The sequence below is a fragment of the Fundulus heteroclitus genome, chromosome 18, assembly GCF_011125445.2.
Source record: "Fundulus heteroclitus isolate FHET01 chromosome 18, MU-UCD_Fhet_4.1, whole genome shotgun sequence".
In the NCBI taxonomy this organism is placed as follows: Eukaryota; Metazoa; Chordata; class Actinopteri; order Cyprinodontiformes; family Fundulidae; genus Fundulus; species Fundulus heteroclitus.
This window is the reverse complement of record NC_046378.1, coordinates 25,779,256-25,804,680: the sequence shown is the minus strand read 5'-3', so window position 1 is coordinate 25,804,680 and position 25,425 is coordinate 25,779,256. Positions and strand designations below refer to the sequence as shown.

Genomic DNA, 25,425 nt, shown 5'->3' with positions numbered 1-25,425 from the left:
ATATCTGAAGATGCTCCATCAAGTGTTCCCCCTGCTGGTACAGATCGTGTATTAATTTGCCACTAATATTATCTTCTTAGAAATATCTGCGTCTTTTGCTATTTAATGGTTTCTCCTAATAATAGCAAATATGAAGCAAATAGTAATGGTCCAAGTCCTCCTCCATGCTGAACTCCCTTTTTGCATGTTCTTATCAGGGCTGACAGAAATAGCGGCTGGTGTTGTAAAGACAGTTAGCTAACAAGAAGATCAAACCATTGGTGAGAGGCCGCTATTAGCCAATTTAGAAGAAATTTCTGTTTAGAAGTCTTACCTTACTAATCTGTATTTTAGTTTAAAGATCAATAGCTTTTTACACCTTCTGTGCTTCATTTGACTACCTTTTTAAGCATCATACTGATGTTGAAAACTACTTATTTTATAACTAATATTCACTCACATACACACCAAAAAAAGTCAACTTAATTGTATACTTCATTCTCATATGCCTTTTATTTTATTCAATAACCTGCTGTTTACAGAAATATTGTTTTTGTCCTCCAAACAAGTCGTAGATGACTTCACTTCATAAATGTGGTTAGACCCTCTGAATCTGCTCTTTTGGCGCTAAGCTCAAGTATTTCTGTAAAAGAAAAGGTGTTTTTCCCCCCTTACACTAGCCAGCGGATGCTATACATTAAAATCACATTGATAAACGCGTTGCTTCTTACCTGGCTCTGGATGGGCTTCCCTTCCTCTGCATTTCCGTTCCTAGACCTGTTCCTGACTCATCCACAGTTTTTAAAAAATATATACTCATAAAATCCCTCAAGCCTTTGGTGTCACCTTCTCTTTTTCGCTCCTCTTTTCATCTCTGTGCGCCGGACATTCTTAGTTTGCAGCGAAACGAACTTTCAAAGTTGCAGCCAGCCAGCCGTCCTAATGGTAAAACCATTTTATGTTGGGGTGGGGGAAGTTCTAATGGTCCCTTATTTAAAGAATGCATATTACATATACCTAATGCAGATTATATGTATATATTTAGTTACTGTAATATTAAATTTTTTTCACACAAATGTTTTCAGAAAAATTACTTTGCCTGTATTTTCATGGTCAGAGTGTCAGTTTCGGGCCCCCCCTCTGTCCTGGGCCCGGGACAATGGACCCATTTGCCCCCCCTGTAAGCAGGCTTGGCGGTTGCATACAGTGTGCCTACCACTGACTAAAAAATATGTTTTTGTCATTGTTATTTTTCATTCACAGGTTTTAAAACCGTTATCGGCATGTACGGGGAAACTGTGGAGATTCCTTGCAACATCGGCGACACTAAAGTCGAAGACATCGCGATAACTCAATGGAAATATGTAAGTCACGGTGGAGGTCAATGGATTCACAACAGTGACATCCGTCTGACACCCATTTATCATGTCTGAACCACACCCAGTCTGGGGGGGGGGGAAGGGGGGTATGACTTAAAGCATACATCTGCCACCTTCATATGACTCTGAATAATAAATGAGGCAATGGGGGCTAGACATTGTGCATGCTTTTATTGCAGTTGGAAGACATGTGTGACGGACAAGTAACAAGTGCACTCTTCTCTTGTCTTCAGGACAAAGAGCCGACTGTGCGTGGAGAACTGCTGAGCAAGAATAAAGGCGACGAGGTTGTGATCACCGCTACAGATAAATTCAAGGGCCGTGTCAGCTTAGGGGCCAACTTGAGCCTCTTGCTCTCTGATGCCAAACTGACCGACCAGCACACCTTCATCTGCATGGTGGTTGTTAAAACAATTTACGAACACTCAGTGAAGCTGGTCATCCAGAGTGAGTACAGACATTGTGCTTTTGTTTTAAAGGGTCTTCTTAAACTGTTTTAAAAGTGTGCTTTTATTAAAGTAGAATGTCATTGAAAAATGATTCAGTTAACTAATGCAAACCAAAAATCTGAGACTATATTATTGCATAAAATATGATCCTTTATTGTCCCATAGTGGAGAAATTCAGGATTACTTGCAATAAAGAGCAAAAATTCTTATTACATAACACAAATAAAAAAACTCTTATGCTGAAATGTCTGCATGTGTATGTACTGTAGAGTTTATACACTCATTATTGTGTGAGTCCCCATTTGCATGAATTAATGCATCAATGCCGCCTGGCATAGAGGCGATCAGCCTGTGGCTCTACAGAAGTGTTAAGGAAACCCGGGTCGCTTTAATTGTGACCTTCAGCTCATCTGCATTGTTGGCTCTGGTGTCTCTCTTCTTCCTCTCGACAGTAAGGTCAAGAGGAAGAATACAATACTATGGTCATTAAACCAGGTGCTGCCACTAGAGATGGGCTTTAATGGCTTTAGAGGATTGCTCTTGTTTATTTCAAAGTACCAGCTTGTTTTTATTTACATATTTTCAAGAAGGCAGCCTAGAGTATCTCATTTCACGTCGGACATAATCATGGGGAGAAATGATGACAGTTACTATTTTGTCATCAAAAAAGCGCGTCCGGGGTTTTTGCTGTGCTTTTCTTTAGCTCGGATTAGTGATTTGTGAATTTGTCACCGCCACCCCCCCTTAGTTCGCACTTGGCAGATCAGATGACATTAGGGCTGCACAATATTGCAACCCTGCAATAATTGCAATTGGTGAGTCAAAAAAAATGGCGTGTGATAAACGAACAAACAATAAAAATGGGTTTATCACAAGCATAAACATCAGATAATAAGTATTTCCTGCAGCTACTGGGGGAATTTAACTTAATATTTCAACCTAAACAAATTCACCATTGCTTCTGACCAACGGATGCTGTTTCGTCTCGGAATATATTATAGGCATAGAGCCTGAACACTTTAATCATTAGCTAACACTCCCTACAGTTTAGGCAGTCCTTTGCAATAGGCATCATGAGATAACAATAGGTTTGTGATATATGGTGCAGTCCTAAATGACGTTATTTAATATTTACATATCAAAAAGGGAAGGCAAACGTACTCTGCTGTGTACCATCACTCTGTTCTCTTTCTCTCTCAGTGGAGTAGCAAAAAAGTAGTTTGTATGCATCTATGTGGAACCTCAGCAAAAGTAAAATTGTTTGTTAGATTTACTCTGTCCTAATGTGGGCAAAGGTAACCACAGTAAAAGTATCGTTTGTGAGATCAGTGGATTTTTGGTTCCTCTGTGAACGTCACAACTCTACCTGGTACTTTTTCGAAAGGTGGGCAGGTTCCAGGTCCTGCTGGAAAATGAAGTCAGCATCTCCACGAAACTCGTTAAGAGAGGGAAGCAGCATTGGCCGGATACAGGGATGCTCATTGGTGGTGGTTTTGGATTTGATCAAACAGTGAACCAACACCAGCAGATAACACGATTCCCCAAGTCATCACTGACTGTGGAAATTTCACTCTGGACTTCAAGCAGCTCTAATCTTCCTCCAAACTCTGATACTGTGACTTACGAATAAAATGTCAAATGTTTTCTATTCTAAAAAAAAAAAAAAATCCAGTCCTGTTTCTTTGTGGCCCAGGTAAGCTTCGGGCATTGTCTCATGTCCGAGAGTGGCTTCCCAGAATCAATGCAACGTGATTCTCCAAACTCTTGATTGTGCACCTTTTCCTATCACCCTTTTCCCTCCATTGAATTCGCCATTTATGCGCGTGGTTACAGCACTCGGTGAACAGGCATCTTCTTTAGCCCGGCTAGATAAATCAACATCTCTATGACAATCGAATTTATTAAGCTGCACCTGTATTCATTATCTGGTCTAATTGACCATGAAGTTGGCGTAACGCAAATGTTGCATAACGCGAGGTTCCTCTGTGAAGAAACGGCACGCCAAGGATAAGGTGTTCCAGACAGTTCAGAAGCAGGGTGTCCTGTGGGACAGGATAACTTCATTTGTTTTGGACTTAAAGCTTTGTAACCCTGCAGACTTCCCATGCACAAACAGCTCTTTAACAGCTCTGAAGGAAAGCATAATACAGCCCCTTTAAGGTGCCACTATGACTGACGGCAGCAACAGTTGTGTCTCCACTAACACCCTTTTCATTAACACAAATGTTGTTGTTTTTTTCTGTTGTTTATTACAGAGTCGCCTGAAGCTCCTTTAATAACCGAGAAAGCAGAAGCGCTGGAGATTGGCAAACGCACAAAGGTGGAGTTTTTTTTTTTTTTATGATAATTGTTGCTTATACCTACAGTATTTTAAGCTGTTACTCATCAAGGGAAGTCCCTGATTCGTGCTGTGCTATCTCGGGACCTATAGGAGAGCCCATGAATGTTGCTACAGTAATGAGTTCTTTGAAGTGATTCTCATAAATTAGTGAAGAGCAGAACCCCTCCTTCCCTACAGCAATTAGAATACTCAGAGGATTGGATGGGCTTTAGAAACGCTTCGGGCATTTCATGGTCTGCTGCGTGGAAAAGTATTTTACTTCTCAAATTCTGTGGAGGCATTAAAAAAAAAAAAAAGCTAATATGTTTGGTAATTTAAAAAACATGAAGAAACTGTTGGGTTTTCGGAGGAGTTGTATGACTACAGTGGCTCTTAAAAATATCCATACCCCTTGTGATTTTTCACATTTGGTCATATTATAACCGCAGACGTTGATTTATTTTTTATTGAAGTGCTTGATTGGGAAATAAAAGGAAATGAATAATTGACACGGGACTATAACGGCACATTACTGTTTTGGTCTGTCACATAAAAAGCTCTTAAGTTTAAAGGGTGTAAATACTTTTGCAAGGTTTTCTCATTTCTTTGTTGTTGAATTCCATTTTAAATAATTTATTTGCTTGATTTACTGGAAACATTTCTGATGTATTCCACAGCTGGGAACATGTGTTGCCAAGAACGCTAGTCCAGCTGCAAACATCATATGGCTGAAGAACAACAAACCCCTGTTGTCTGATGGAAACCGTGCGTATTCCTCACCCTGTTGCATGGCTAGAAATGATAGCAAAATGTGATATTTATAAATATTTCATGATGTCGCCATATATTTCCGACGTTTGCTTCTCTGCTGTCAGGCTGTGTGTACGGTGTTTTGATTGGTGCTGTTTTTCTCCCTTTTTTTTTTTTTTTTTTTTGGTTTGTGTGCAGGGATTTTGATCAACGACACTGTGGTCAAACAGCCTGAGACTGAACTGTTGAACGCGTTATCCACGCTGCATTATTCCGCGGAGAAGGAAGACACAGGCGCCCAGTTCAGCTGCAAGGCCGAGCACCCAAAGGCCAATAACCTTGTGTCCCCCCCTGAGACCTTCACCATCACCTGTAAGTCACGCCGGAGACGCTGAGTGTTGATTGGACATAAAATGTTGTAGTCACAACCAAATGCTACAGAAAATCAATAACCCACACTGAGGACGGTTGATTTTATTTGTTATGCGCAGGACACCTTGAGAATGACTGCATATGTAATGCGAAGTCGGGCGAGATGTCAATGAAGGCTTTTTTTCACAGATTTGGTGTAAGATTCACACCAATTCCTTTAATGAAGTGTCACAGAAATAGCACGATGGAAAACAAACCTTGGCCCTTTAGCTGAATAATAATTTTTTTTTAATGGTTGCACTCGTGCTTTTATGTACATTACGTTGCGATGAGCCAGTCAACCTTAACTGGTAGAGCATTTGTCACTGAAAGGAGCTTAACAGAGCATTTTAAAGGCAGACAAACTCTTTAAAAAATAAAAACTTCCACACTTCTATTAAGAAAAAATATTAATTATTAAATTCAAATAATTCTAGAGGCTGGAGAAATAAGGAAACTATATGATGAAAGGAGGAAAGACAATATAAATATAAATAAAAAATGGCATGTACAGTACAGTCAAAAATATAAATAACGCTAAATATATTAACTAAAATATAGAAAATATAAATAATCAAACTTCTTCAGTTTATCTTTAGATACAACAAGATCGGTTACAGGCTATGAGGAATGTTTCATGCTTTTGCTCAGTGTTCCCTGTGTAAAGCTGAACCAACTGTATATACTATATTGATTTCTATTAATTTACAATGAAAACATTGTATTACTTGCTTTTTTTTAATCAAGCCTATACTAGAATCAGTTTTAACTGGAATTTCAGAGACACATTTTTGGGTGTGTGTCTCTGTCTCTGAAATGGTTCCATACTCTTTGTACATCTACAGACTGTCATTTCTGCCCATCGTTCTTTGCAAAATTCACTCAGATTTAACCAGAATGGATGGAAATCATCTGTAAAAAGTCCTTTTCATGTGCTGCCACATATGCTGAATTTGATTTAGGTCTAAACCAGGGGTCTGCGACCTTTACAATCCAAAGAGCTATTTTGTCACTCACGCCTTATAAAAGTAAAATTGATCTAGAACGGCAAAACCTAAATATTTCTTTAAAAAAGACTGCTTAACTTTTTAAAATACCTGCTATATATACATTTTCTTGTGTTATGGTTAAAAGAATTGCATTCTTTGTTTGATTTTCAGGTTTTAGACTATGTAGAACATTAAAATAAACCTTGCAGAGTTAACATGGAAAGTCATTGAAGGTCTATGCAGATATTGCAAGAAAACATGGAATATCTGTTGAGACTTTTTAATGTTTAAAAACACGGCTGATTTCAGTTCCATTCTTGGAACTGAAATCAACTCAAGAGTTGCTGTGGAAAGGCAGGTTTCAGACCACTGACCTACTTTGACTGGGCTTTTTTACAACAAATAGGGCGTGATCTAGACCATTGTACTCTGGCTGCATGTTTTAAGGAGTCATAGTTCTACTTGAAGGTGAACTTCTGCCCCTATTTTAAAACATTTTCTTCAGGATTATCATATATTTAGCCCCATTCATCTTCCTATAAATTAAAAAAATCCCTCTTATTCCTGCTGAAGAAAAGACGTCATACTGCTGCCACCACCATGTTTCACCAGGGGATGGTGCGTTCAGGGGCGTGCAGTGTTAGGTTTTCATCACACATAGTGTTTCACTTAAAGCTCCATGAATTCAGTTTTGGTCTCACTGCCTTTCAACTGTGCTTTTCCTCTTGCTACTCTTCCCCAAAGACCAGATTCGTGAAGTGGGTGACTTATCATTGTCCTATCAGCACATTCTTACACCTGAGTTGTGGATCTCTGCAACTGCTCTGTAGTTACAATCAGCCTCTTGGATGCTTTTCTGATTGATGTTCTCCATGCCTGGCCTGTCAGTTCAGACAGATTGCACCGTCTGAGAAGATATGAAATGGTTCCATACTCTTTCCATTTTCAGATGATGGACAGCGCTCGGTAACATGCTCACACTAAGAATATTGTTTTATGACCTAACTTTTATTTAAGCTTCTCCGCAGCTTTATTCTCAACCCGTATGCTGTGTTTGTTGGTCTTTATGATCCTGTTTGCTCACTAATGTTCTCAAATACAGACCCGACACCTTCACAGAACAGCTGTATTTATACTGTAATTAAATTACATTAAATTTGGACTGTATTTACTAATTAGGTGACTTCTAAATGGAATTTGTTGCCTTATTTTATATAAGGGAAACGAGAGTGACGAGGCTGATCTAATATTTGTGTATGCTAATGCACGCTACACATTTCAGAATTTTATCTGCAAAATAACTTAAAAGCCATCTATGTTTTCACTCTTCACAGTGATGCACTACTTTTGGTCGGTCTAGCACAAAAAAATCCCAACTCAGTATACTGAAGTTTATGCTTGAAAAATTCAGGGGCTACAGGGGGCCTTGCTTTTCTGAAACTTTCCTGTTTCCATATGACATGTGAAGGTACTACAAAAGGTTTAACTTTTGTTTTACCATCAAAGATTTTACTTATTTAGCCCCTAATCTGTTGGTTGTCTGTCAGCTTTAAGTTCTCGTGTAGAGATTTTAGAAAGCAGAGAAAAACAAAAGAAAGAAGGCAAGGATCGAAGGTCACACCATTCACCTTTGGTCAGAAAAAGTTCGGGAGGCTTTTCCGTGTTAATTTGCTGCTGTGGACCTTCTGTAAGTGCTGCTTACCCTCAAGGGTAGCCCGGCTCACCAGATGTCGACCTCTTCAAGCTTCTAGCATCTGTCTCCCTCTCACCTTTTGCTTGTTACCATTTCCAAATCTCTTTCTCTAAGGAAAACAACAACCTCTGTGTTGCACCAGATGAAAATGTCAAGTTTGATTTGGATTGGGCAGATCATTAATTATAACGCTCAAGGAGATCATTAATCCCTATAAACAAATATCTGAAAATGAAAATTAATTTTTGATGATGTTTTCGTCCTAATTGCTGTTTTAAAATTGACGGCAGACTTTTGGTGACATCCATGCAGACATGGGTCGGTTTAAGACTCTCACAGTAGGATAACCTTGAGTAAACATATAAATATGGCCGTTCCACTGTATTTATATCAAATATATATAATATGATCTAATTGTTTATCTTTGAAACAGAAGAGCAACATCTAATGCACTATTACTCATTATTACTTTTATAATCAAGTTTTCCAATGTATTAATTTACTTGGATTTTAATTGGATTTTTAATTAATATGAATCTTACACCAAATATGAATTTAACAATTGTTATATTTAGTAGTACGATTAATGGTTATATTTCAGATTATTACGCCTACCTTATTGTCATGCTCCTGTTTGACAATTATAGCACCAGGAGCTTATCAGACATACATACGACAGCTTGCTAACTGTGATTTTAAACGGTGTTACCTTAGCGAGAGTGACGCATGTGTCGCTTCTTGAGGGGTTTTTTTTCTGCACAGCTTTTTATATTTTTCATATCTGGAAATGTTTCAAAACAGTTTGTTTTTTTTTTTTGTTTTTTTTTGCATGCATGCATGGGTAAAGTGCAGCAGCTTCTTTCAGCCAGCTGACCGGCAGCGAGAAGTAACAACTGCTGCTAACACTCAATAATTAAATTTATGAATAATCTATCCACTGATTGTTATTTAAACAAGATAAACACAAACTAACCAGATGTAAAGGCTTAAACATAAACGAATACAACAATAATTAACGTACCAGCCACTAACGAAAGAGGCAGTTTGAGCTGACTGAGCAATGCATAAATTAACAGCACCAGAACTAATTAAGAACCTAATGATGTTCAAGAATAAAGTGTTAGTTTTTCTCAGACACCTAACTGAATAGATTCTAATCTCTAAATGTGGGAAAAAGAGGCTCTCCAACATTCTGAACCTTTAGAAATCATCCAACTTCGTGAGCACCAGCACAGCCACGTCACAACAAAACAACACTTGCTTGCCTTGAAATGGAGCCAAACGAACCGGCAGGTGTGCAGTTGTGACCCACTGTCTCTCAGCTTGGCTGACAGAGACATCTTGGTACAAATTGCTATCGGCTAGCATGAAAGGTAGGCCTGAATTGCTACCTATAGGACAATTTATGTCTACCTGTGAAGGCAGCTGTTTCTTCTTGCACGTGTGTCAAAGCGGCCGAGTGGTTCCGATATTTGGATCATGCTGGGACCGTGTTCTCGGTGAGAAAACAGAGAAGCTACCCTGGATAAACTTGGGGTTAAGCAGTAGGTGTCCCCCCACAGTGTGTTTGGAGGAAAATAAAACTGTCTTGCAGGAGCTTACACAGAATAGATAAAATAACATACAATGCAAACAAACCAAGAAAAGGATGATAAGTCCTCTCTCTGACCCAGTTGGGCAAACCTTATTGATGGATTCTCAGGTTAGGTTATCTGGTGACAGCTTTTCACATAAACAGGCAATAACAAATGAGCAAGGTTATAAAAATAGTCACTGCCTCAAAAAAAAAAAAAAATCATCTCTGAAAGGCAGTTTGTTTTCATGAAATCTACAATCCGGCAAAGCCATTCGAATTGGGGGAAAAGAAATGTCAGGTATGCGTGTGTGTGTGTGTGTGTGTGTAATACATTTTAAAACCGGTAATCAGTCCCTGCCTATGGAAATGCAAACAATCATATAGAGTTAAGAAAAGAGGTCATGAATATACAGAGTTAAAAATATAGGGTGGTAGCTTAATATTTCCTTTATAGGCTGTATCTTAGCCAAGATGCCCACTTCCTGTGCAAGTTAAGTTATTAACTGATGTACTGGATCATTTATAGTGCACTCGTCTGTCTATTCAGTAGATAATGAGCTGCATAAAAACAGCCTCTGACCCGTCAGAGAATCGACAAACACTGTCTGCAGCTGTTGCTGGTTGAAGCATTTTCATTTTTATTTTTTTTTCGTTATTTTGCTTCAAGTCAAAGCAGCTGATCATAAAAGCTAAAAACATTTTTTTTTTTTTTTAAAAACATGCTGGGCTCTGAAAGGTTGTTTTTGAGATTTTTGTTGTAGGCAACAAATATTGAAGTCCCCTGCTCACTTCTAGTCCAAAGTGAAGTTTGTTAGTGCCGGAGCCATTTTTTTTTTTTAAGAAGAAACTCTTGAAAGAGTTTGCTTCAGGTGGAGCAGAAACACTGAGCTTTAAAAGGATTGTTTGCTTGAGCGCCTCCGATGAAGATGGCAATTCAGCCGTTTCCTCCGCTGCATTTTAAGCGCGGTCATAACCAACAGCGACACGTAAGGCGGGGCGTCTGACTCGGTGTGGGAAACCTGACGCTGTCTGACACGTGTCCCCTTGCTCTTCTGCGCAGACTCCACAGAGAACATCGTCCTTCAGGTCCTCCCCACGGAGTCACCCGCAGAGGGAAACGACATAACTCTGAAGTGCGTGGCAGATGGAAACCCTCCTCCTTCCAGCTTTAATTTTGACCTTAAGGTACCCGAACATCCATAAAGGCCTTCTTCTGTACGCTTTTTAGAGAAGTTCAATGACATGTGCACAGTGCCGTGAAAATTTTACTTTTGCAGACTTTTCTCTGTCTTGTTTTTGTCACCCTTACATGTTTCAGATTCAATTCAATTTAATTAAATTTTATTTATATAGCGCCAAATCATGAAACATGTCATCTCAAGGCACTTTACAAAGTCAAGTTCAATCATATTATACAGATTGGGTCAGATTATACAGATTGGTCAAAAATGTCCTATATAAGGAAACCAGTTGATTGCGTCAAAGTCCCGACAAGCAGCATTCACTCCTGGGGAACCGTAGAGCCACAGGGAGAGTCGTCTGCATTGTACATGGCTTTGCTGCAATCCCTCATACTGAGCAAGCATGAAGCGACAGTGGGAAGAAAAACCACCCATTAACGGGAAGGAAAAACCTCCAGCAGAACCGGGCTCAGTATGAACGGTCATCTGCCTCGACCGACTGGGGTTACAGAAGACAGAGCAGAGACACAACAAGAGAGACAAAAAAGCACAGAAGCACTCATTGATCCAGTAATCTGTCCTACATTATCATTAGATCATCAAGGATTTTTCTAAGAAACAAAAATAACTTGAGTTTATTCAAAACCAACTTTTCAAATGTTGATTTATTTGATCAAGGAATGAAAGTGATGCAAACCAACCAGGTCCTATGTGGAAAAAGTAACTGGGCCCTGGGACCAACCTTTGAGGCAACAACTGCCATCAGCTGTTTGAGATAGTTGGAAATTCTATAAATGTGGAGAAATTTAATTCACTCTTCTTGACAGAACTTTTTAATACTTAGCCACATTTCAAGGTTTTCGAGCAAACCAGTCCAGACCGTAGCAGTCCAGAGTGATTACTCTTTTGATTAGGGCAAGGTTGGTTTGGATGGTTTATTTCACTTTAAAAATGAAATGACCATTTGAAAACTGAGTTTTACCCGAGTTATCTTTGTCTGTTGTGTCTTTTTGATGACATGAAACATTTAGATTGTTTCAAAAGGTAAAAACAGAAAGCGACTGTTAGGGAGCAAGTACGTTTTTACAACACCGCAAACTAACTGAGACGCCTGTGCCTGCCTGGTTATCCGCTTTTTGCAGGGAGATGTGGTGAAGGTGGAAAACGCAAACACTTACACCATCATAAACGCCTCGCGCAACAACAGCGGAGAATACAAATGCTCTCTAATTGATGACCCCTCGATGGAAGCAACCAAGAACATCACAGTCAGCTGTAAGGATGTTTTGTTTTTCACTTCCTTTTAAAAAAAAACTGCAGTTTGGTCATACGCCTGCATCATTATCACTGTAATTTCCTTCTCTGGCTGCAGACTTTGTTGTTACAATGAGATCGGAAGGTGTTTGTTTGAGAAAAGAGAAGCCCTAATATCTCTCTTTGCCAGATCGCCCTCTTGTGATTTGCAGAGGCGAGTGTTGTGTGTCAGCCGCACAGCTCCTAATAGGCTCTGTCTGAGCCAAGTGCAAAGTTGTGCGGTTACGTAACGGCAGAAAGGTTTCAGCCCTTAACTAACCTCTGAACTGTCTTTTCCATCTCCTGTCTGCTTTAGTCCTAGACGTCAAATTAAACCTAAATAACACGGTCATCAGACGCGCAGGCGATTCTTTGAATCTAACTCTCGACATTGATTCGTCTGCAAAACCAACGGTCTCCTGGACAAAGGTAAAAGCAATCTTCTTTAGAGCGGAGCTTAAATCGATTATGAAATGTTTGTGCTCGTTATTGAAAGTGGCAATGTTTTTATTTGTTTGATGCAGGGAGGTGTTAAAATGAACAAAGAGCCCAAGAACACCAAGCTTGCCTACTCAGACGCCGGTTTGTATGAATTGGTCGTGACGATGGGCACCCTCCGCAGAGAGGCGTCTTTTCATCTGATTGTCCAAGGTGAGGTTTAAGGAGCCGCTTTGTTGCTCAGAGTTGGCAGAGGAGCTTTCTACTTCCCTCGTGTGCAAACAGAAACAAACTGAGCTCCAGCCAACTGCCTGTTTGAACAGCTCACCACTAAAGAATGAAGTAAAAGAATTTTGAGCATCTCTGAGGTTGAAAAATTAATTAAATTGTGATTGAATCGATTCAAAAACCAAAGCAAGCAAAACTGTCAGGTAATCCTCAAAAATCCAAATATCTATTTACTTCCATAACTAGTTTTTACATTATTTTTTTTTCTGCAGAGGTAAAACATCCTAAACATGTGTTTCTTCCTCTGGAATAGCCACGTTGTTATGCAATTTCTTAGCAGCTTAGAGCAGCTAAGAAATTGCAAAGTTTTATGCCCCTGGAGCTTTTTCACATTTTGTCACGTTGCAACCTCAAATTTCAATATAGTTTATTGGGATTTTAAGTACTGGTTGCAACAATAAGCATGAGCATGATTGGGAAGTACAAGATGATGCATGCACTACTTTTAGACCTTTAACTCAGCAACTTAAAAAAAAAATAAGTAAAAAAAAATCTGCCTTTGTATTCAGCTTTACTCAAATGCCCATAAATTCAAATCAGTGTAACCAGTTGTGTTGAGAAGTTCATAAAGTGCTTGGTTTCTATTGCTAAAAACAAGAAACACAGGAGGATCTAGCATTCAATGAACCTGGTGTGGTGGCAAACATGGGTTCTTCTCAAAACTACTATTCCATCAAATTTTGCCAACGAATGAAATGCAACTGTGACACATCATTTTCTGCTTCAGGTGTGTCTGAAGTGTTCCGTGCCTTTGCAGGTGCTCCGGTTATCAGAAACCTGCTTAAACTGCATGACAAAGACGGCCAGCGTAAAGTCTTAATTTGTGAGGCCGAAGGTTCCCCAAAGCCAGCTGTTTCCTGGAACATCAATGGCACTTTGGTATGCACACACACACACACACACACACACACACACACACACACACACACACACACACACACTCACACACACATACACACACACACACCTACGGAAAGCTTATCCTCCTCATCAGGATTGCATGACATTCAGGGCTGCATAATTTTTGCCATTATTTTGGGGTCATATGTCTAATATGTTCTATAAGCGTACATACATTTAGTCTTAGTGATTATGTATTCTTCTGCCGTTCACATTTTTTTTGGCACTCTTGGTAAAAAACGTTTAAGTGCCTTAAAATGAATTTATGTTTTATTGCATTTGGATTATCCCATGATAAAACTTTTACAGGAATCCAACCTTTTCTTTGACGATATTCGTTCAGCAGGAGGAAATAAATACAGTGTTAAAAAGATGAAATAGTTTGCTAAGAAACAATGAATGAATACCGTATGGGTATTCTGTCCTACACATCATTGCCACTGTTAGGTAAGGTGGAGGATCTGTGATGCTGTGGGCCTGGGTCCTCTTCCAAAGGCGCTAAGAAACATGCTAGAGTGCACGGTTTCTACTCTTCTAAATCCTAGGACTATGCTACATAAAAATGTGGTGATCTGTGACAGAAAACCAGAAAATGGGTCGTCACTGGCTCTTTCAAGAGTCACAATATGATGTTTTATCAATATGTTTGAATGGTGATATGATATTTTCTGACATAGCAAAGTCTGTTACGATTTCTGATCGATTGGATTGTTATGATGCGGTATTATCTGCCCATCTAACACTATCATTTACATTGATATCAACTAACATAAAAACAAAAACAAATATGATTTGATAATTTTATTTCTAAGCTCATGTAGGTATCAGGCATTTATATCAAAAACAGTATTTTTCCAATTTTAAAATAATAGATCACCAGCTCACTATAGCCCCATGCCTGAATTTCAAAATAAAGCTGTTAATTAAAAATGACGATATGGATCGACGTTTTCATTTGGCATCGGTAATCATTTAATCAATTAATAACAATCCCAAAGGTTTGGCCAAATCAACACATTAATGGTTCGCTGGGCACAAAAAAAATCAACCTGCCAGTCAGCAGAAGGGAAAAACCACAGAAAACATGTGGGGTAACCTGATGAGAAAAGCATTAAAAAGTTCTCTGGATGAACTAAAGAGGAAATACACAACCATTTTGGCCAGGTTTAGCACCAGTGATTTTATTGAAAACAATTATTCTTAACTGTAGCCTTTTTTTTCCCCAACTGAATAAATATGCTCAAACTAAAGACTGAATTATCAAAGATTAATTTTCACATTAAGATTATGCTATTGCAATAAAAGCATTGCAGTGAGGAAAAAGGAGTAGTGAGTAGCACAGAGGGTATAATATAAAAAGCCAATGTAAATCAGTGTTGTCCCTGCTAGTTTATCATTAGTTCATTCTTTGTCGTAAAACTTAAAACGTGCATCAATTAGTGTTATCTTCCAGGCTTCAAAACACTCTATGATGTTTCCCATACACTCTGCTGTATGATTTCCTAAATGGACAGATGCCATTAGTTAATTCAATTTATTGTGGGGCAGAATGCAAAGTGGCAGCGGAAGCTTTGCTTTTTGAGTTGAGTGCTGCTCGGTGTAGATTGTCACTGCAAAGTCTGAAGTTGCAATCCACAGACGAGACGTCTAACAGACCACACGCGTGATAACCGGGACAGCAGATGGGCTTTACAAGCTGTAGGAAGCACTCACTGAACAGCTTCTTTTTTTTTTTTTACAACAGTTTATGTGTTTTTTAAGCAAAAAAGTGTTTGTAGTTTCATGTGTAGCATTTAATCGGATCCATTGGGAGGCAGACTAACCCCTCTCTCAAGAAAGGGGCTCGTTGTTGTGTTTTTTTTTTTTCAGTGCCCACCATTTTTTCTTCTTCTTCTTCATGGTTGGGCAGCGAGAGGGAAAGCAAGAGGTTTTACTCGGTTCAGTGAATGTCACGTTATCCCTAACAACATTCCTCAGATACGACGTTAAGGCCATATTTGAAAAAACTGACCTTCAGCCAGAAGGAACGACCGAAGTCATGTTCAATCTCCGCCACATTTAAACTGAGCTCTGGTTGAGAAGAAACAGCGCCCGGTCTTTGCTGATAACGCGCCAGTTCACGTTGATGACCCGGCGTACAAAAGAGCACCGGGGTGATAAGATATAACAGTAATCAGGTCATACAGCAACTGGGTTTAATGACTTAAAACTGTAGCAACATGTTTCAAAACTGCAACTTAAAAAAAAAAAAAAACTCTGTATAAGTTCATACTAGAATTCATCCCATGTCAATTAAAAAAAACGTTTTGGTCCTTTTTAGGTTTTTAATGTCAATTTGTAACTTTTTTCAAGTTATAGAAATGAAATACCAGGTTGCACCAAAGATTTGCACTAGTTTCTTTGCACTATCTTTAATTAACCACTCATAAACCTGCTTTTATGTTATTCTGCTGGGCATCACGTTTAAGGTTGTCAACGTAGAAATACCGATTATATTGTTTTTAACTAACCTGCAAGGGCAGGCATCTTCTTTAACAAAGTAACATCCCATACATTCTTCAAGTTCCCCGTGTTTTTGACCTTGAGTTTGAAACAAGGTTTTCAAGACATTCAATGTGAAGAAGGCTTTTAGTGTTTCTTTTTTTTGCCATTAAAGCTTTAATATGTTCTTTCTGAATCAATCGCGGTCGTCATAGCAATCCATTCCGATAGAGGCCTTTCATGTCAGAAGGCAAATTGTTCGTATCGCAGTAAACATCCAGGTGACCTCTTCCCACCGCAGCAGCTACACCAAAGAATCTCCGAGAAGTAAATACGGCGAAGGACCCGAAGCAATTAGAAAAAAAAAATACCCATATCCGCTTTTAGGTCTGCGATCGCGCTTTCTTTTTGAACAAACGATGGATCTGCTGAGGCGCGGAGAGGTTTCTAAACGCAGGGATAGCTGCAATCAGTACTCAGCATGTATTGCTGAGTGAGAGAAGACATCATGCCAGCTACATTAAAGTTGAATCACACTGTGTCCCCGAGCTGCAACACGTCTGATCTGGTCTGAACATTCTTCTGCGGTTATTCCAGGTGTTTTGAAAGAACTTTTTTTTTTTTTCATTTTATTTTCCCCGAGGCTTAAACTCTGCATTTTGCAGCAGACCACTATAAATACTTTTTTTTTCCCCTCCTTTGTTCCTGTGGTCCACCTGCATGCACGCTGATGGGTGAGTCTCTCAGAGAAGCAGTGTGAAATACAGATGAACCTCAGGCTGTGTGCGGGATTCTTTTCAGCTCTTTTACCACACACACAAAAAAAACAAAAACACCTTAACAACCTGAAGCTGTGCGCAATAATTTATAGACTGTAAAGGTTTTGTCTCTTAGAACAGTTAAAGTAATGCCTCTTTTTCCTCGGTGTAACACTTTAAGTCTAAACAATGATAGAATAATGCTGGACTTGGACCCAGGCTCGTTAGGCGCTTCATAATAAATGCTGCGCCCTGTTTTGTTTGGAGAGGACATGAAAGGGGTGTTGGCAGTTTGTCTTTGTGTCTGGGGTTTTCCTCTGAGATTTGGGAGTCTTTGTGTCCCACAGGCGTTCCTTTGTCATGAAGAGGTTTGTATCTGTGAAGCATTGCCACCTAGTGGCAACGGTTGATATGTGAGTCCTAACCTGTTTGTATTCTCTCTCTCGTTGTTCAGATTGATGAGAAATCCTTCGACAATGGCACAATAACGCATAAGATCGCAGTGGTGCCCTCTGCCAACCTGAGTGTAACTTGTACAGTGTCCAATAATTTTGGCATTGACACCAGAGTTATAAATGTGTCTTCTCGTAAGTAAAAAGCGTTTGCATGATCCTTTTATTTCTCACCTCTTTGTATTTTTGCCCCAGAAAAAAAAACAAAAAAAAAAACTCTGGGAGAACTTCTTTCTTAATGTTTTTTATTTTTTTTATTCACTAACTCTTTATGTCTGCATGTTCATATAACAATTGATGGTAGAATATTTAATCAAGTAAAAATAAAATGTATATTTTGTTATGAGTGGTCAGGTGTGTTCACCTATTCAGTATTATATACCTTACCGTAGCACGTGTAACCCTGCATTAGATCATGAAACCCAGATGGTGAAATTGCATTTATTACCACTAATCAAATTTTGTATAAAATACTTTCAAATACTATACTGTTTATCATAATTAGAGGTGCCCTAATCATAATAATAATTTCGTGATTTTTGATCTTAGATTTTTTGTTCTACTTTGACCTGATGAGCTAGAGGGTATAATAAATATTGTTAAGCTTTCCTGTTGGTAACAGTCGTCAATTATTTAAAAAGGAAGCAGTCTTTTGCTTCTTAACATGATGATTAGTGTGGCTAGCGTTACTAAAATTCACCTGGCGTATTCCCTAGAGAATGGGGATCCTCACCTTAACACTGAAACCACTCCAAAAATGCCCACATTCAGCCAGACTGAAGCTGAAAGCTCTAAAGGATAAAGCAGAGCTATTTTTCTGAAGCCCTTTAGCCTTCCTGTTATCTGCCAGCAGTTTGTCTCTCCTTCACCTGACTAACATATCTCTCTACATTTTGTATTTGTTTACATATTCAAGAATACCGATACAATTTTTTGTAGCGTCTAATGTCTATGTGCTTCCTTTGACATTCTTTTAAAATGTCTCAATGATGCTGAAGATGGTAAACTTAGCAATTAATAACACAAATTTTCTGTTGAGTTTTCAAAAGGCGAATCAATCAAGGGTAACATATGCTGATTCCTTTCAACCAATTATTTCTTGGTGCATCTATAACCATAATTGTTGCAGAAGACATAAACAATCATAAATTGATAAATGTGGTTTGTGGAGGCTGTTCTGGGCTGCACATCAGCAACACCTGGATACTTTTATCAGGAGTAATCCTTAATCTCTGTGATTCAGAAACTGAGTCTCTACTAATTAATTACCGGGAAGATCTAATTTATAAGGAATTTGACTGAAAATGAATAAACTACAAAGGAATGTATTATAATAAATGTAAAGTGGAAGCTTCGGCATAATATCTAGTAATAGTTCCGTTTGTTGGTACACTGTTGTTTGTTGTCTGATTTTGTGTCACACTCTGAACTCTCCCCTTCGCTATCACAATCCAAATCATGCATGAATTTATTCTAAACGTGTGCAGTAGTTATACCATCTTGTCCCCCCCTTCATTGATCACTCATCCCTGTTTGGGAAAGGCTTTTCACATTTTCTTCACACCGTGTTGGGATGCTGGATTTGATCTGTTCCCTCTTTGCATGCAACACTAGAGTAGAAGTAGAGTAGAACGTTCTCTGGACGACAAGTCTGGTTTTGGTTTTTTGATTTTTTTTTTTTCTCTATCCCCTTTTTGGTTGGACGTTAATTTTATTTCATATCTGATTTCAGTATTTGAGGATGTGAGAGTGGATAAACGAGGTAAGTTGAAGCAGTCTTCTACGTCTAGAGTCTAACGCCTAAAGTTGGAATTATGTAGTGCCGACTGAAAGAAGGCCCTTTATCAAATATCTATCCCTGCATCACGTTTGACTGTACAACTAGTGAAGCAGTGTTAGGCTGTGTGCTTTAAATGAGACTGTAAGAGGAATGGAGCTACCAGCATCCTGGCAAGACGTCAACGCTGCTCATATTCCCATTGACTGATAAAATCTAAATGGATACCAGTCATTAGCAGTCCCAATCGATGGTTCACAGTCATGCTCAGCGCAGATGTGCCCATTCATCAACGCATTTGATGCACGTTCTTGTTTTCTCGATTCTCTTACATGCATCCGGGATTTATTTTTACCCAAAAAGGTGGGTAATCAGCTCAGCGGTTTTTCCGGTTTGTCTTACAGATCCATCAGAAGACGATGACCAAACCAAACTGGTTGTTGGAGTTGTTGTCGGTCTCCTCGTCGCGGCTGTGGTTATAGGTGTGGCTTACTGGATGTACATGAAGAAATCCAAGTAAGTAGGCCTCTTAAGCCTTTGTTAAATATATTATCATGACAACCGTCATACAATTTTATAATTTATTAAGTCATTTTTACCAGAAGCCCATTAAAACAATGACACTAATTTCCTGAATAGCTTCCACATTTTGAATGATGAGCACATCAGACCAACTTTACATCAACATTGGGTTTCCGTTTTTGAAGCAGACAAAATTACTTCCTATTACAGATCTAATAAAAAGGCATTTATCTCAAAAGCTTAAATATATTAGGTAAAAGAAATACTTCTAATTAGCTTCCCCATATTTTTAAATAAATTTGGTGTGGAGAAACAGAGACTGGTCCTCCTGCCCCCCTGAGAGTCGTGTTTACAAAGAAAGCAAATTTCTGCAACCCTGAGTAATCTTGAACAACTTTAGACTCAAAGATTTTTACATCAGTTCATGCAGAAATAAATAATTTTTTTGTACACTGTTGTGATTTTTACATTGCATTTTACAAAAGTAATCCAAGACCTCATATACGACTAGTTCAAGAAATCATTAACAAAAACTGTACAACATCTAAAGAAGTAATGAAGAAGTCTTTAAAGAGAACACAAGGGCCAAGCTCACATTTTCAACAAAAAAAAGACAAACTTTTTTGGTAAGTGTGTGTATCCTGTTTGATCTGATTTAAAAATAACAAACCTTTTCAGAAAAAGAATATAACAAAAAAAAAAACAGCAGACCCACCTCTAAAGATTTTGAAATGGCCTAGTCAAAGTTTACACTTAATGCTGACTGAGATTCTGTGGCATTACTTCAATCAGATCAATTCTGCTTTAAGAATGGGCTAAAATTCCTCCCCAGCGACGTACTAAACTTATTTTCACTCATGGAAAACACTTGCGGCATCTGTTGTTGTCGTAAGTCTTGCACATCCTGTTAGGTTTAGGAGTATATACCTTTTCACGTCGAGTTCAGCTATTGCAGAAGAGATACCGACTCCTCATGACCTATTCAGAACCCCACTTAAAAAAAATCTAAACGATCATTCTCAGAAACCCAAGGGTAAAAGGAGTTAAAAAAAAAACATGTGTAGCACAAATTGTGGTTCTGAAGGAAATGCTTTATATTATTCTGAGAAATTGTTCGTTTTACTTCTTGCTCAAAATTAGGTACAAGATTATGAACACTTTAAGTTGGTTGAATAAACAAAATACTAGTTCTTATAGCGTTTTCTCCATCATTGCACATATAAGTAGTAGTTTAGAAACTGAACAGGTAACCTACGGTGGGTGTTTTGACCGCCTGATCCTGCCCAAGGCAACATTAAAACCACCTACTCCCACTAGGATTGTCTCAGCTCCTGCCAAATCACATCTGCAGTGCAGTGCATGGTATGGAGTTAATACACCTCCGTACCAAGAGCTTTTTTTTTTTTTTTGGAAACTTTTACAGCAACGAGAAGGATTACTACAATGTTATACAACAGCATTTTAATCCTTTATAGGCAAGGAAGCTGGAAAACGGGGGAGAAGGAGAACGGCTCTTCTGAGGAGGAGAAAAAGTTGGAGGAAAAGGTGGAGGAGAACAGCCAGAAAGCTGACGTCTAGACAAAACCGTTCCTGAAAGGGTGAAGTGAAAGGTAGAGACCTGTGCTAATTTTTTTTTTCATGTCCCGATATGAAACAGGACAAAAAAAATCCTCCTTTTCTAGCTAACCTTGTCCACGTTTTCTTTCCAGTGAGGACGCAGAACCTTTGCACATTTCTCTTCACCTCTGTACTTGGACACATTAAACAACGTACATTGGGATGACGACAGCTTGGATTTGGTTTCAGGGACACTTTTACAAAAAGCATATCCAGACATTCCTCACCCTCCACCAAAAAAAACAAAAAAAAGAAACAAAAAAAAAAGAATGGATACTGTATGTGACGCATAAGTTGTCTGCACTACTGATACATGTGTACACTCGTCTACCATTAGGATTCATGTTTCTTAGAATGAGATTTTGGAAAGTGAGAACACGCAGACCTTTCTTCGGTTTCTTAGTTTGATGCGATGTTTGAGTTACTCGTAGACCCCGTCGCCTTTGCTGTAAGGGTACAAAGGTCTGCGCTAGTCTGTGTTCGTGTCTCTGGCTCTTGAGGAAGTTGCAGGAACCGAGGGATGATTCCATTGCTTCTTTAGTTTCATGCCATCTCAGGCCAACCACCTCTGCCTTCAGTGTCAGAACGTAGTAGTAGTAAATCTGTTTGTTTGTTTGTGCATTTATTTCACTTTGTAAATTTATTGGATGAAAAAGCTGATGATCAGATTTCTGGAAGGGCTAAGGGTGCAGTGCCTTGAGAAAGTATCCATACCCCTTTGAACTTTCCCACATTTTGTCAAGTTGTCATGACTGTGGAGTAGAATGAAAACACATGGTTTGTGTTTTTTTTTTCCTAACAAAAAAACAATTCAGAGAATCGAATCATCATCATGGCTCTTAAGCCATCTTAGATCAAGACTTTGCCGTTTCTTCTCTGTAAAATAATGGCTGAATGAGCAGCAATATTCACGTCTTTCCACAATCGTCTGTGTGATTTAGGGGTGGACGTTGACAAGGCCGCTCTAACAGACAGACGCGCTTTTATCTAAACCATCTCATTGCAGCTCTCGCCGTCTATTCAGGGTGGTCTTTCTACCTAAAGGTGCCCTACATTTAGCATCGTCTACCTCCCATCCAACTTTGACCAGTGTCGGTGTCCTTTCTTGGAGAAAAGCATGATACTGCCACCACCATGTTTCACCAGATGGATAGTGTTTTCAGGATGACGCTCGTGGCTCTTTTAGATCCACAAGCAGCGTTTTTCCTGCATGCGACAGAGTTTAAGATTATCGTCACAGGAGAACCTATGACTGCCGTGTTCCCCGCATGGCTTGTGGCAAACGTTACAGAGGACTTCCTTTGGCTTTGTTTCAACAACGGCTTTCTTCTTAATACTCTTTCATTAAGGCCACATCTGTGGAGTGCATGGCTAATAGATTCTACCGCGTGGGCTGTGGAGCAGATTTCTAACCGGGGTACTCCTGGAGGCAAGTACTTGCTCTTGATTTCATCTAGGGGTATCGGATTAGACTCGGACTTTACGTTGTTGATCCCGTTGGGATGACTCCTTTCAGAGAAATTGAATGATGAGATTAAAAGGGGTGTGAGGAAAAAATGGACGCCGCGCTTCTCCTGGTTCTTATTTGCAAGCAACTTTTAACACCTTTTTTTCTTCTTCTTCTTCTTCTTTTTATGATATCATGGTGGTAACCCGAATAACGCTGAAAAGGTTCGAGGCTTTCGGATACTTTCACAAGGCACCGTATGTTCTTACTGTCGGCATTGAGTAAAAATGGCCAAATTTATTTTCATGTTAAGCAGGAACTAGGTAATCTGTCACAAAGCTTTGCATTGTTAATAAACATGTACTTGTTTTTTATTTGTGTGTTACCCAGGAGATTTGATCATTGTTGCCTTTTTACTTTTCTTACTGCTTATGAACTGTGCATCCAGCGTAACCACAGCACAACACGAGAAGGTAGATTAACTCGGAGAATGTACAGCACCACTCAGCTCCTGGCTTTAGTTCGGCTACACACGTTTGGACTTAACGTCTCTGGTCACGCATCTCTCTTGAAAATGTCTTTCCGCTTGCAGTTATTGAGAAGACATGTTAGTTTGTGAAAACCTTGAGCCACATATTATCCGTTCGTGCTCGATCAGTGTTGAGGAATGATTGTAGCCATGGCATCACTTTGTGAATGAGAGTCGACAGAATGCGTGTCTCAAAGTAGCCTTTATGATACGTTTGCCTTCTTTTCGAAATCTACCTGTAACTACTTAAGTTTGTGATGTGCACTAGGGTTCATGTTTCATGTTTCAAATTTGTGTAGAATAAAATGAGATACGCGCAGCTGTACATGTCACGACCTTTGGTCCATTTAAGAGCATTAGTAAAACTGGAAGAAAAAAAAAAGTGTTTTAACATCGGGATGTAATTGTGAAGTGTGTGAATTTAATTTTCTTGATGCTATTTATATTGTACGCAATTAAAGACCCTGGTAGGCATATTAAATTACCGTCACATATCTTTGATTTAAACTGTCGCTCAATTGCTTGCAGACTTTACAAAAAAAAAAAAGAGAGATTAACTCATCCGTAGTTTGCTCAGAGTCTGGTTGAATTATATATCGAGCATGTAATAATCTCAGATCTCCCAGCTGCTTTTGCCGCCTACCTTGTGGGGAAAAAAATAAAACGTAAAATTGGAAGAATGACCAAAGAAAGTGAACATTGCCATGCAAGTATTGTAAATATCTGATGTTTGTTTTTGTACTTTTGTTTAAAATAAAGTGTACATTTGGAAAAGTTATGGATGCTGAATTGATCAGATTTTTTTGTGGGGGTTCTCATCTGATCATCTTTTCAAATAAAGAGACAACTATAGCAGAGGTTAGATTTTATTATTTTATACTTTACAATCTGAGGTGATTTTTTTTGTTGTTGCTTTTTTTAAATAATTTCTAATTAGTTCATGTCGGAAAGATATTCGCTCTGGTTGAGTGAAGTAGTGAAGCGACTACTTCACTAATCATAAAAGATGTTCTCTGACACGCCATGCCACCTTTAAAAAAGGTGCCAATAGGGAAATAAAATTCATATTTTATTTTAAAAAAAAAAGAAGATTTGAATGGCACAACAACAACAGTCTGAGCTCATATTAGCTGCAGCTATGTGAAAGTGTATATTTTATCCCTTGCCGGGTCAACCATGGCATGTTGGACTCCAACATGGTATCCTTGAGATCTAGGTGTCATGACAAAGCCGCCATCATCATGTGATCTGAAAAACTGAAAGCAACAGACGATCGGATGTTAATACTAAATGCGGCAGATTGATCCAGTGAAAAGGCTCCAACTTTAGGCCCATAATGTGAATTTGAATCAGATTTAATGCCTGATAAAATTATTTAATCTTAAAAAGGGTCTCTCTTATAATCACCTAATTCATTGCATACAAAAGATAAAAATTGATGACCTTGTCAGAGATTTAGCAAAAAATCATTCAGCGTGCATTTACTGGAGAGTTAATTCCTACAGAGTTTTGTTTGTTTTGTTCAAAGGTATGTCCAACAACAGTCATTTTCTGCAAATTAAAAAAGTTAAGTAAATTCTGGGCCTTTTATTTCTATTATGCTGGCAAATTGGTAGTTTCTCAAAATGGCCGTTAAACTAACAATTATTATCGTTTTCCTAGTAGGGCGTAGGGCCCAGAATGCTGCTACACTGCTGCATACAGCAGAAAATGTTGGATTGTAGTACTGTCAACATCAAAGTAAAAAAAATGTTCCACTTAAAAAAACAAAGTTGCACAAAAATAATTAGCCAAACCAGAATCATCTGCTGTCTGTATTCACTTATCGTAAAAAGATCTAATATCTCCCCAGAAATCTGAGGATAGATTAAAACTGGCTAAATGTAAAAAAAATGAGCATTTATGGAAGAGTTTCTGAATTGGTTTTCTTTCCTCTTCCATTATTTTGCTGATAACCTTTTAAAATGTTAAGTGGTCTACACATAAATCAGTTCCTAAACTTGAAGTAGCTCCAATTTCTGTAGTTGCAGTAGCTGTAACAAAAACCGGCTGTTAAACAAACTTTTAGCATCAGTATTAATCCACTGATATTGCACAGCATAAACTAATATTGATTATGATATGATTCCATAAATGTCAGTAATTTCCCTCTGGCATTATTAAAGTTTTTCTGATTCTGATTTGACTGAATTTGAC

At 38.7% G+C, this 25,425-nt stretch overlaps 1 protein-coding gene across 2 annotated transcripts; it reads left to right on the top strand.

Annotated features, from left to right (window-relative positions):
- Positions 1-1,242: 1,242 nt before the first annotated feature.
- On the top strand, positions 1,243-24,007 carry LOC105939726 (CD166 antigen homolog). 2 transcript variants are annotated; one of them, XM_021308348.2, is made up of 15 exons: positions 1,243-1,343; positions 1,592-1,805; positions 4,063-4,127; positions 4,805-4,892; positions 5,076-5,249; positions 10,607-10,731; positions 11,870-12,002; positions 12,337-12,449; positions 12,545-12,671; positions 13,504-13,625; positions 17,340-17,472; positions 19,070-19,099; positions 19,519-19,630; positions 21,112-21,246; positions 21,346-24,007. In XM_021308348.2, exons 1-14 carry the CDS (start codon positions 1,263-1,265, stop codon positions 21,212-21,214), a joined length of 1,620 nt encoding a protein of 539 aa, XP_021164023.2. In that variant the 5' UTR covers positions 1,243-1,262; the 3' UTR covers positions 21,215-21,246; positions 21,346-24,007. The 2 variants fall into 2 exon arrangements, with proteins under 2 accessions (XP_021164023.2, XP_012737454.3); XM_012882000.3 differs by lacking the exon at positions 19,070-19,099.
- The last annotated feature ends 1,418 nt before the right edge of the window (positions 24,008-25,425 follow it).